Source organism: Lytechinus pictus, chromosome 6, assembly GCF_037042905.1.
Source record: "Lytechinus pictus isolate F3 Inbred chromosome 6, Lp3.0, whole genome shotgun sequence".
Lineage (NCBI taxonomy): Eukaryota > Metazoa > Echinodermata > Echinoidea > Temnopleuroida > Toxopneustidae > Lytechinus > Lytechinus pictus.
The window spans coordinates 13,845,724-13,859,038 of NC_087250.1; the positions used below are offsets into that span (position 1 = coordinate 13,845,724).

The window sequence follows — 13,315 nt, forward strand, 5'->3', positions numbered from 1 at the left end:
TATCATGTACATGTTAAATAGCCTATTGTATTTAGGGTTAACAAAGGTTAAGTTTTAGATCATCATAGCTTTGAAAGTATATGGAAAAAATTGGACCTAAAGGTATTCAAGTATCATTTATTATCATGTACATGTTAAATAGCCCAGTGTATGTAGGGTGAACCAATGTTTAGTTTCAGATCATCATAACTTTGAAAGTATATTGGTCTACTTGTCTAGTAATTCAAGAAAATTGGACCTAAAGGTATTCAAGTATCAGTTATTATCATGTACATGTTTTATGTCACCTGATTCAGGTCAAAGGTCATTTAGGGTCAGTGAACTTTGACCATGTTGTGATATTATTAAATAATGTGAAGGTGCTTTCACCTGGTGCAGAAAGTAAGTAGGATGGGGGATCGGGTGTCCGGACACTTTATATTTTTGAAGCCTTCTTTTTTGTCTTAAGATTACACTAAAAATATGAATTCAATAGTTGTAATCATCTTCTATTTTGTTCTCTATAATATAGGAGAGATTAACTTGTAAGAACTCATTCTGGTAGAGTGTTAAAGCAGTCAGAAAGGCTAGGTTTGGAAAAAGTTTTGTACTACTACTACATATATTTATTCTATTTCAAATAATGTTATTTTGTTATACTCTCATACCTCGAGTAGGGGTAAATAGAATTAATATATTATTATTTATTAATTAATAATATATTATTTTATTTTGGAAAAAAAAATAGGGTGAGTGTTCAGTGTGTTCACATCGTTGACTATGCAAGTTAAACTGTTAAAACAGTCATATTCAAAAGTGTGAATGTGATTTCACACTGGACTCCTTTACAGTTTGAGTGGTACATTATGCTCACATAGTGGACTATGTGGAAAAGTTAAAGCTGTTAAGGTATCGTTTCACTGTATGAGCAGCTGATTTAGAAAAATTCTCAAACTATAAGATGAAACTTATGTATGAGTGCTTGAATTTGTCCTTAAAAAAAACCCTGAAACAGACCACAATTTAGGATGAAAAACTCAAATTTAGACACAAGTAGCAATTTATTAGCTTGACTTTGATGACTGTCTCTAGACGCATTTAGGTTATGCCCAGTTTTCTCAAAATTTCAAAAGCCTGTTGGCTGTGTTGAATGCTATCTGCTGTGTGTATTTCCTATGCACACGTTATTAGCTCCACTGTACAATCAGTGTACCTTACACACAGTGTGTGTTGTAGTGAACAGATTTGCTCTCTACACATAGTCATTGAAACCAACCCCCCCCCCTGATTATTTTCAAACTTTGGTTTACATCTCTTAAAATAGTTCCTGTAGACATGATGCTTTGAAACTTTTTGGCAGGTATTTTTACAATATAAGCCTAATGTTTAGCCCATTTCCAAGAACCAAAATTTTTAAATAAAAACAAAGTGAAATTATCACTTTAAACGATTTCTGCACTGTTGAAACGATCATTCATTAAGAGTGTGAACGTTATTTCACACTGTGGACTCCTTTGCAATACGAGTGGCACATTATGTGGGACATTATGGGTCACGTTATGGTCACATAGTGGAAAGTCAAAACTGTGTTAACGATCACTGCGCTGTTAAAATGGCCATATTTAATAGTGTGCATGTGATTTCACACTGTGGACACTTTGATAGTGTGAGTGTTCCAAGTGTGTTCACATTGCTAGTGGACCATGATTTTAAATGTGATGTACACAGTTAAAACAATCATATTTAACAGTATGAATGTGATTTTAGACTGTGGGACACTTTCCATTGTGTGTGTTCACATAGTGGACGATGTGATTCGCACCATTAAATGAATCAAATCTAACCGTATGACAGTGATTTCACATTGTGTTCCACACTGTGAAGACACTGTGGGACACTATGCTTTTTCAACATGGTTGTGTTGATGTTGAGAATTTATGTCTCCTGAAATCACTGATCCCTATTGGAAATAACACAGCGTCCCACAGTCTGTGCCACAGTGTGTTCACAGTGTAGAACAATGTAAAATCACCTTCACACTTACATTTGACCATTTGAACAGTGTGGATCACATATTCACATAGGCAACCATGATTCCCATTGGAAATGCGACCAAGACCTGCCATATCAAACACATATAACCTTTTCATTAATTTTCTTTTTTATCTCTAGCTCCTCAAAATCAGGTGTTCTTTTTAAAGGGATGGTCCGGGCTGAAAATATTTATATCTTAATACATAAAGTAGAATTCACTGAGCAAAATGCCGAAAATTTCATCAAAATCAGATTACAAATAATAAAGTTATTGAAGATGTTGTTTGAAGGTTTGCATGGTGGTATGTACAATCGCTGATGTGGTTTACGGTACACCATGTGAAGTGTTGTAGAAACAGTGGATAGGAGAAGAGAAGAAATGGATAGGTGAGAAAGTGGAGATTTGAGAGTAGAGTATTCTTTCTTGAAAGTAGTCCTGAAAAGGACTGTAAACCAGGAAAGATTGATGAGTTGAGAACAGCTTGAGTAGTAGAGCTAGTGAGGAGATGCTGGCTTGAGTCGGCGAGTAGAGATGATGAGTAGTAGAGAGACTCGACGTTTCGGGCAGGTTGACTGTCCGTCTTCAGGAGAGTTATTGAAGTTTAAAGTTTAGCAATATTTTGTAAAAACAGTCGTCATGAATATTCATTTGGTGGGCTGATGATGTCACATCTCCACTTTCTGTTTTCTTATGTTATTACATAAAATCATATTTTTTTCATTATTTCATACTTGTGTGAATAATATGTCTCCCTTATAATGAAATAAGTTGCAGCAACAAATATCTAATGCACTAAATCAGTTGTCGATCCAATTTTTTCTAGTTCTTGGAGGTAAAAAATTGAATAAACCTAATGTCATATAATAAAATACAAAAGACCAAGTGGAGATATGACATCATCAACCCACGTAATGAATATTCATGAGGCCTGTTTACACAAAATATTGCTAAACTTTAAAGTTCAATAACTTTGTTATTTGTTATCCGATTTTGATGAAATTTTCGGCATTTTGCTCGGTGAATTCTACTCTATTCATTGAAGCTATAAATACTTTCAGCCCGGACCATCCCTTTAACAACATTACACTCAAGTTTTTATTTTTTTTCTTTCTTCAAACTCTTTCTCCCACTGATCCCTACTCATCAATTTAAATTAAAAAACATCAATATACGACTCTCCTCCTACAATGCTCATTTTGCATAAAATGATTTATAATATAGTATAATATTGGAATAATTATAAATTCAATATTATAAAATATATCATGATGTCATTATGGGTAAAAGATGAAGTAGATGGGTTTTAGTTTGGCTGCTCTCCCTTCACATATTGTTGTTTTGTTTTTGTGTGTGTTTTATGTATAAAATCTTTATTCAGATTGTTGTACACTATGTCTTTCTAAGTATACATGTAGAGACTTAATTTTTTTGCATTGTCTAACAAAATATTGAGATAAAAAACATATGGGATACCCTATTCACATCTTTATTTAACAAATTATTTTATATATCACTTTTCTTATCTGCTGAGAGCTTTCAAATTCTTTATGTTTGGATTTTTTTCATCATACAATACTGCATTATTATACAGTAAATACAAGTGAAATTAACTGTTTTTTGTTTGTATTATGAGTTATAATCTTTGTTCAAAAAATGTATATCACAATGTATATTTCATTTGTTATATTGCTGTATACATGTACTTCACTTTATTTTGTATATTTTATTTATTAACCTGTTTGAATGAAAAATGTGATATTATCTGAATAAAGGGTAAAAAGCATTAAAACAAATAACATCGATGAATTATTGTTTATCATATCATTAGAATGAGCAGAGAGTGATGTTTTGGGTGTATTTTCAGTGTCCTAAAGGTGAAACATGTACTTGTGTGACATCGCAGATCTTGTTCACATATGGGACCTTTCACATTTAGTACGGGGAAACTCTCTACAACGCATCGATTCCTTTGAAAATGATGCAATTAAAATCACAATGGAGAGCTGAGAGGCTTCTGTTGGTGGACTTGGACATCCGAAGATTTGCACCGGACGAACAATATTGCAAATATGTCATCGTCCTGAGTCGAGAGATTCCGATGCTGTCCCGGTCCACGAACTTTCGACAAAAGCCTCTCAGCTCCCCCATTGTGATTTAACTTGCATTTTTTAAGGAATTGGTGCGCCGTAGAGAGTTTCCCCGTAGTAAATGCGAAAAGTCCGATGTAAAAAATTGGAGAATACCGATAGCACCCATGATCTTAGCATTCAGGTGTCCAATTTTACTCAAACTTTCGTGTATCTTACTCTTTCATATTTCAGCTTTCACACAAACTAACCTGTGGAATATAGGTTTCATTCTCGTTTAAGTTTTCTTATGTCATAGATGAAGGTCGAGGGAGACAGAGAGAGAAGGAGATGATACAGCGTGTCTTACCAAAAATGCTTGTGGTAAAAATATCTATTCAAAACTGGTATAAATTTTATAGGATATCGTCCATTAAAACACAGAGATATAACTAGTATAAATGTTATGCGATATGGTCAATTGAACACAGAGGTATGAGTCCTCTTTTAGCACTCGTCAGAAAACCTCTCGATCCTAGTTTTGTGTTAAGTATTACGTGTAAAGTCGCGTTCAACTAACACTTATCTATTCAAGTGGTGAAAATATCTATTCAACACTGGTATAAATTTTATGCGATATGGTCCATTGAAACACAGAGATATGAGTCTTATTTCAGCACTTGTCAGAAAAACTCTCGATCCAAATTTTGTGTTAAGTATTACGTGTAAAGTCACGTTCAGCTAACACTTGTCTATTCAAGTGGTGAAAATATCTATTCAAAACTGGTATAAATTTTATGCGATATGGTCCATTGAAACAGAGATATGAGTCTTATTTCAGCACTTATCAGAAAACCTCTCGATCCAAGTTTTGTGTTAAGTATTACGTGTAAAGTCGCGTTCAGCTAACACTTATCTATTCAAGTGGTGAAGATATCTATTCAACACTGGTATAAATTTAATGCGATATGGTCCATTGAAACAGAGATATGAGTCTTATTTCAGCACTTATCAGAAGAATATCTATTCATTGGATGAGAAGAAATGGATAGGTCATCCACGAACCGTGAACAAAAGAAAATCCACCCCAGAAAATGTTGCTTTGAATAAATAGAGAAAAATCAAAGTAGCATAACGCTGAAAATTTCATGAAAATCGGATGTAAAATAAGAAAGTTACATTTTAAAGTTTCGCTTCTTTTTCACAAAACAATGTGATGCACAATGAGACAGTCAATGATGCCCCTCACTCACTATTTCTTTTGTTTTTTATTGTGTGAATTATACAATATTTTTTTTTACAGATTTGACTATAAGGACCAACTTGTCTGAACCATATATAGTATCAAACAATGTTCATTCCACATGTTCAGGGAGGAATTAATCGTTGTTTCACTTGACAATGAGAAGAAAATTAGAATATTTCATACAATAAAATAACAAAAGAAATAATGAATGGATGACGTCATCAGTCTCCTCATTTGCATACAGACCACGAAGTGCATATACATGTAAATATTTTGTGAAATTAAGCGAAACTTTAAAATGTCATAAGTAAACTTTCTTATTTTACATCCGATTTTGATGAAATTTTGATCAAAATTAGACAACAAATTACAAAGTTGTGGTATTTTAAAGATTTGCATTATTCCGTTGAAACAGTTCTAGGCATGTCTTCATGAATATTCAATGAGCAAATTGATAATGTCATATCCCCACTTTTTTTTTTTTTTGGGGGGGGGTATTTTATTATGTGAATTTTTTTCTACCAAGAACCGAAAAAAATGGATTGACAACTGATTAAGTGCATTAGATATTCATTGCTGCAATTTATTTTATTATAGAGTAGAGACATTATTGTGAAGTCATCGGCCCACCTATAATGAGTATTCATGATGACCTGCATATACCTATTTTTACAAAATTCAATAAATTCGTTATTTGTAATCTGACTTTGATAAAATTTTCAGCATTTTGTTCGGTTGATTCTTCTCTATTTATTTAGATATAGAATTTTTCAGCCCGGGGTACCCCTTTAAGATACATTTTATTGACAATAGCATGGACTGGATTCGTTTTGCTTTGTTATCAAGTTAAGCCAATACTTAAAGGAAAATGAAACCATTGAAACAGGATAGCTTGTGTAAAAACACACAGAAAATCAAAGAAACAGAAAAACAAAAGTTTGAGAAAAATCGAATGAATGATAAGAAAGTTATGAGCTTTTGCAATTTAGATTATTGTAATGTAGATCTTCCCACTGGCAATGCGACAAAGATGTGTGATGTCACGTGTGAATAAATTTTCCATTACTTTTCTATAATATATTTCACTTAAAATGCCTCTTTTATCACATTAAGTAGATCATGTCTTCTCTCTACAGTGCGTATTAACAAAAAATGGGACACTTTTGAAAAGTCTATCAAAATTTTGTTTCAAATTAATGATGTCTATATTTTGTTGTTAATAGATGATCTGAAGTCCTATCTTTCAAATGCCATTAAAATATATTAGTTTCGTTCATGCTTGAGCGAACACGGAACACATTTGTGAGGGGTTAAAAAAAAGGCTTGCGCCAAATGGCAGGAAATGAGAAAATACTGATCATTAGACTTCTTGCTAATCAGCAAACTTCCTTTAAATCTTTTCATTATCTCTGCCATAATTTTCGAATTATGCTGTCAAAATCCATTTACAAATCTATTCATTTACTTAAATTGTTTTGTTGGTGTTTTTTAATATGGCATCTTAGCATTGAATGTACTCTCATAAGTAAAAACAAAAAATTGTCAACCCAAGTAAGGCGATTCGTATTATTAATGGGATAGCTTTAATTTGATCAAATCCTTTTATTGTGGGCTTCAAAGGTTTTGGTGCCTTTGAAAGACATGAAACCTTCTGTAAGAATTTATATTATCCTGTCAACATGGTCAAGCACACAATTTGACCTGTTCAAGGAATCAATGTCCCCTTTACAATAGGATGCATGTCTTTCAATGCACCATAACCTTTATTGCACATAAAAAAAGGATATGAATAAATTACGAGCTCTCTCATTAATAAGGGATATCTCCTTACTAAGGTTGACAATTTTTGTTCTAACTTATGAAAGAATATTCAATGCTAAAAGATAACATTTTTATATGAAACAAGATGGTTTGCGAAACATATAAATCTCTCCTGATTTTGCGATAATTCAAATAGGCAATATAATCTTTTGACCCCAAGACGACCTTTGACCCCATCATCCTCATGGATACACATGTAGTATTACCCAAGGTTCATTATGTGCCAAGTATGAACATGATTGATGCAGAAATAAAGAAATCAGAGCAAGTTGAACAAAAACTTCAGAAAAGGATGGACATGACCACATATCATTTGACCTTTTGACCCGGGCCCCTAGACGACCTTCGACCTCATCATCCTCATGGACAGAAATGTTAAATTATCCAATGATAATATTTACCAATTATGAACGTAATTGATGCAAAAATAAAGAAATGACAGCAAATTGAATAAAACTAACAAGAAGTCTAATTATCAATATTTTCTAATTTTCTGTCATTTGGCGCAAGCCCTTTTTGAACCCCTCGCAAAAACGGCTTGTGTTCGCTCAAGCATGAACGAAACTCACTTAAAAAAAAAGCATCTATTGACATCAAAATAAAGACATCATAATTTGAAACAAAATTTCGATAGACTTCTGAACTTTCCCGTTTTTGTCTCACCTGCATAGCAGAGTGAGACTATAGGCGCCGCTTTTCCGACGGCGGCAGCGGCGGCGTCAACACCAAATCTTAACCTAAGGTTAAGTTTTTGAAATGTCATCATAACTTAAAAAATATATGGACGTAGTTCATGAAACTTGGACTTAAGGTTAATCAAGTATTATTGAACATCCTGCTTGAGTTTCACGTCACATGACCAAGGTCAAAGGTCATTTAGGGTCAATGAACTTTGGCCAAATTGGGGGTATCTGTTGAATTACCATCATAACTTTGAAAGTTTATGGATCTGATTCATGAAACTTTTACATAATAATAATCAAGTATCACTGAACATCCTGTGCAAGTTTAAGGTCACATGATTGAGGTCAAAGGTCATTTAGGGTCAATGAACTTTGGCCAAATTGGGGGTATTTGTTGAATTACCATCATAACTTTGAAAATGTATTGGTCTAGTTCATAAAACTTGGACATAAGAGTAATCAAGTATCACTGAACATCCTGTGCGAATTTCAGGTCACATGACCAACGTCAAAGGTCAATGAACTTTGAACTTTGAATTCCATGGAAGCCTGCATGCAACTTCAATGGAGAGAAAGCTTCGTGGTTTCCACCCTCTACCTTTGATGAAACCCAAGGCACTTCTGTTCCTGAGTGTGCTACTTCTAGCTAAATCGGGAGATATTGAGGTCAATCCTGGTCCTTGCGCACCAAAGCACCCATGCCAGATCTGCGATCGAGCTGTCACATGGAAACATAGAGCAGTTTCCTGTGATGATTGCTTACAGTGGTACCATGTGGATTGCATGCACCTGTCCAGTGCTGTCTACAATGTTTTTGGAAATTCTAATGTTTCTTGGCACTGTGTGAAATGTGGATTACCTCAATTTTCTTCGAGCCTGTTTAACAGTGCAACTCACGTGACATCAAGTAATGCATTTGACGCCCTATCATCTTTGTCGTCCTCTAACTCTTCTCTCTCTAGTGAGCACCTATCTGAACCTGGGTCTCCCCGCGCCACATCATCTCCTGCCAGAAAGAAATGCAGAAGTCGCAAAGAAAGGGAGAAAACTGTCTTTTCAACATTAACAATCAACTTCCAAAGCATTCAGAACAAGAAAGAGGAAGTTGGAGCACTGATAGATTCTGCCAATCCGGACATCATAATTGGAACGGAGACATGGTTAAAACCAGAAGTGCACAGTTCTGAAATATTTCCAGTGGGATACAATGTCATCAGAAGGGACCGTCAAGACAGGCCTGGTGGTGGTGTTCTCATTGCGATAAAGGACAGCCTTTCATTTCAACAACTTTCTAGTGATGTCCAATGTGAGAATGTCTTCATTAAAGTATCACTGAGTGGACGCAAATCTCTTGTGATTGGTGCCCTGTATCGACCTCCTTCCAGTGATACTTCGTACTTAGAAGCAGTTTGCTCTCTCGTTGAGCGTATTTGTGAGCAAAATAAGAACTCTATCATTTGGATCGGTGGAGATCTTAACTTACCAGGAATTGACTGGGAAACCCTAACTTCAGACAGTCAACGGACCCCTGCACAGCTGAGTGGACGCTTCATTGAAATGATTCATAGTTGTAACCTCCAACAGATGGTTGATTTTACAACAAGGAATGAGAATATACTCGATCTCTTCATGACTAATCGGCCTTCCTTGGTATCTGAATGCAAACCACTCCCTGGTCTAGGTGACCATGATATTGTAATGGTCTATTCCCGCATCACACCTCAACGGACTAAACCTGTTAAGCGAAAGATTTACCTCTGGAAACGAGCAGAAGTCCGTCAGATGAAAGAGAAATGCATATCCTTCAGCAAGTCCTTTACATCCAGATTTAACTCTGACAGCTCTATCTCTGATATGTGGTTATCCATAAAATCTAATCTTCTTGATATCCAAGATCAACATGTGCCATCAAAAATGTCATCTGTGCGCTACAACCAGCCTTGGATAAATACTAAAGTGAAGCGCTTGTCATGAAGAAAGAAGCGCCAGTATACAAGGGCAAGGAGCCAAACAGGTACCGAGGAAGATTTCGAGAAATACAGAGCCCTAAAGAAAGAGTCAAGATCTGCATGTAAACAGGCATATAATGACTACATCAGGAATATCATATCTCCTGACTCGAAGAGCAACCCAAAGCGATTCTGGTCATTTATCAAGAGTAAGAAGTGTGATACAACTGGTGTTGCTCCGTTGAAGTCATCAAATGGAATCATCCAATCTGATCGACTGCACCTCGAAGTCAAACACTCTGAATCAACAGTTTGCATCAGTCTTTACGAAGGATGAGTGTCTCACCAACATCCCTGATAAAGGTGATAGTCCTCATCCATCCATGTGTGAAATTGACATTTCTCCAACTGGTGTCAATAAGCTGTTATCCGGACTTGATCCTCATAAAGCAACAGGCCCAGATGGAATTTCTGCCAGGTTACTGAAAACACTGGCTAATGAGATTACCCCAGCGCTTACGATACTCTTCAAAGCATCTATCCATCAAGGCATTATCCCAGATGACTGGAGAAAGGCAAACGTTACTCCCGTGTTCAAGAAAGGAGATAGGAGTAATCCAGAGAACTACAGACCCATATCTCTGACATCTATCTCGTGCAAAGTCCTAGAACATGTTCTCTGCAGCTCTATTATGGATCACCTGGATAGTAATAACCAGTGGCGTAACAGGCGGGGGGGGGCAGGGGGGGCAAGTTGCCCCCCCTGGCGGATTTCACCGGGAAAATAAAAGAAAAACGGGAAAAAGAAAAAAAAAGAGGGAGAAAGAAAGGGAAAGGGGAAGGAAAGGGGAAAAGGAAAGGAGGAAAAGGAAAGGGAAAAGTGAAAAGAAAACGAAGAAAAACACTTTTTTTAAATGGAAAAGGAAGGAAAGCGGAAAAATGTACGAAAGAAAAACATATGAGAAAGAGCAAATCATTCCGAAATAGGCCTATGTAATGCAATAGCAGAGTGGGAAACAAATTAAAAGATGACAAAATGGCAAACAATTGCGGGAAACGAAGGTAGAATGTAATTAGTCAAAAGCTAATGGACTGCATACAACATTGTGCTTTAAGCTTGCTAAATGTTATGCAATTAAGCTACCGGGGCTTTGCCCCAGACCCCACGCAGTAGGGGCTCTTCATTTATAACATTCATCTATAACGCCCCCCGTTCAATCACTGGCAGACAGGCGGGGGGGTCTTGGATCCACACCCAAAAGGAAATAAAATAAATTATAGGAGACAACGTATAATGAAATGAATGGAAACAATAAAAGGTGTTATTTGCTGAATATAATGGAAAAATCTATCACATAATTAGAATTTAATTACAATGGGCATTTTTTTTCCAGCTCGCTTTGCACGCTGGCGACTTTTTACAAATTTTTCCCACATTGCAATGTTTTGCTCCCTCAAAATATTTGGTTCATTACGCAACTGGGTTGAATAAATGTGTTGTGTAAAATAAAGCTACATTCTGTATATGCCCGCGATTTGATTAAAATAGCGGCAATCTGCGAGCTTTAAATGGCTTTGATATCAAGAAGTTCCGGGGGCTCCGCCCCGGACCCCAACCGCACAGCACAGCGTATGGAAGGGTTGGGCCATGGCTTCAAAAAGTTCTACAAACAAGAACAACAAAAAAAGGAGGAAAGAAAAGCAAAGGAAAAGTGTAGGATATGATTTTATTAACTGAATAAAAAATAACTCAAAGTTAGATTCTCAGGAAAAGGTGATTTTTTCTCGCTCGCTTCGCTCGCTCGGGACTTATATAAAGCAGCTTTTTAGCACATGTGCTATACTGCGCCCTTCGTTTTTTTTTTTTTTACTCTTCACGCTACTGCCGCAAAGAATCCTGTTCACAGTGGCGTACAGACCACAAAAAAGGAATCTAAAGAGAGAAGAGTGAAATATATTATTCTCTGGATAGCATGTCAAAATCTATCACAAAATTGGATTTTTGTATTAAAAAGGTCAAAATTTTTGCTCGCTCGCAATTTTTTTTAAAAGATAAATTCTGCCTGATACGCAATATCTGGCCTTCTCGAAATAGTCGCCTCACTACACCTGTTCATACCATGATATGACCGGGAAATTTTTGGCTCTTGCCCCCCCCCCCCCCTGGCCACCGACCCCTGTTACGCCGCTGGTAATAACATTATAACAGATGCTCAATATGGATTCCGTAAGCGACGTTCTTGTATCACCCAACTCATTTTCACCTGTGATGACCTTGCCAAAGGACTTGACAAAGGCGAACAGCACGACATGATCCTTTTAGATTTTTCGAAGGCTTTTGATAAAGTCCCTCACCATCGACTTCTATACAAACTGAAGTTCTACGGCATTCGTCTTACTACCCTGCGCTGGATTCAAGACTTCCTCCACAACAGAACTCAAAGAGTAGTCATCAATGGATGTACCTCAAATACTATCCCAGTCTCGTCAGGCGTGCCGCAAGGCAGTGTCCTCGGCCCTCTCCTGTTTCTACTCTACATCAATGATCTGCCTGATTGCATTTCATCTCAGACAACAACCAAACTGTTTGCAGATGACTGCCTACTCTACCGCAAGATCCAATCTCAGGATGATGCCAACAAACTTCAAGAGGATCTTGACTCCTTGCAGAAGTGGGAGTCAGACTGGCTTATGAAATTCAATCCTCAGAAGTGTCAAACTATCTCAGTAACCAACAAGCGGAATCCACTAAACATGACATACTCCATTCATGATCAACCTTTACAAAAGGTCAGCTCTGTAAAATACCTTGGTGTTCATATTCATCAGAACATGACGTGGAACCACCATATTAGCATGGTCACCAAGAAGGCCAACTCTACACGTGCCTTCTTGCAACGTAACCTGCACTCATGCCCAAGAAGCGTCAAGGTTCTATGTTACAAATCTCTCCTCAGACCTGTCCTGGAATATGGATGTGAAGTGTAGGACCCCTTCACCAAGGACAACACCCGGAAGCTGGAGATGGTGCAGCGACGATATGCTAGATTCACCATGGGAGACCATCGTCGCACTAGTAGTGTCACCGATATGCTACGATAGCTACAGTGGCCCACCCTTGAAGAGAGAAGAGCCCAGTTCAAGGTGGTGATGGTTTATCGCTTGGTAAACACAATTGTTGATGTACCAAAGGTACAGTACTTCAACCAGGCTGCTACTTCCACTTCGCTTCGTGGTCATCAGATGAGGTTACACGTCCCACATGCTCGCACTGTTGCTTATCAGAAAACTTTTATTCCTGATGCCATTAGACTGTGGAATATTCTCCCTGCCATTACAGTTAACTGCACTTCAGTAGCCAGCTTCAAGGCTGAGGTGCAGAAAATCCAATTGCGCTAAGACTGCGCATTTTTTTTTTCTACAAGTACGATGATACACCAACCTGGTGGACTGTACTTAAACGGATGATGATGATGAATTACCATCATAGTTCATAGTCTAGTTCATAAAACATGGACATAAGAGTAACCAAGTAT

At 36.9% G+C, this 13,315-nt stretch overlaps 1 protein-coding gene across 1 annotated transcript; it reads left to right on the forward strand.

Annotated features, from left to right (window-relative positions):
* Positions 1–8,394: 8,394 nt before the first annotated feature.
* Positions 8,395–9,804, forward strand: LOC129269612 (uncharacterized). The gene has a single exon (XM_054907122.2). The coding sequence runs from the start codon at positions 8,395–8,397 to the stop codon at positions 9,802–9,804; it is 1,410 nt and encodes a 469-aa protein (XP_054763097.2).
* The last annotated feature ends 3,511 nt before the right edge of the window (positions 9,805–13,315 follow it).

What these genes read in the sequence shown, in the direction of transcription:
- LOC129269612 (XM_054907122.2), top strand. Translation starts at nt 8,395, where the DNA reads ATGGAGAGAAAGCTTCGTGGTTTCCACCCTCTACCTTTGATGAAACCC.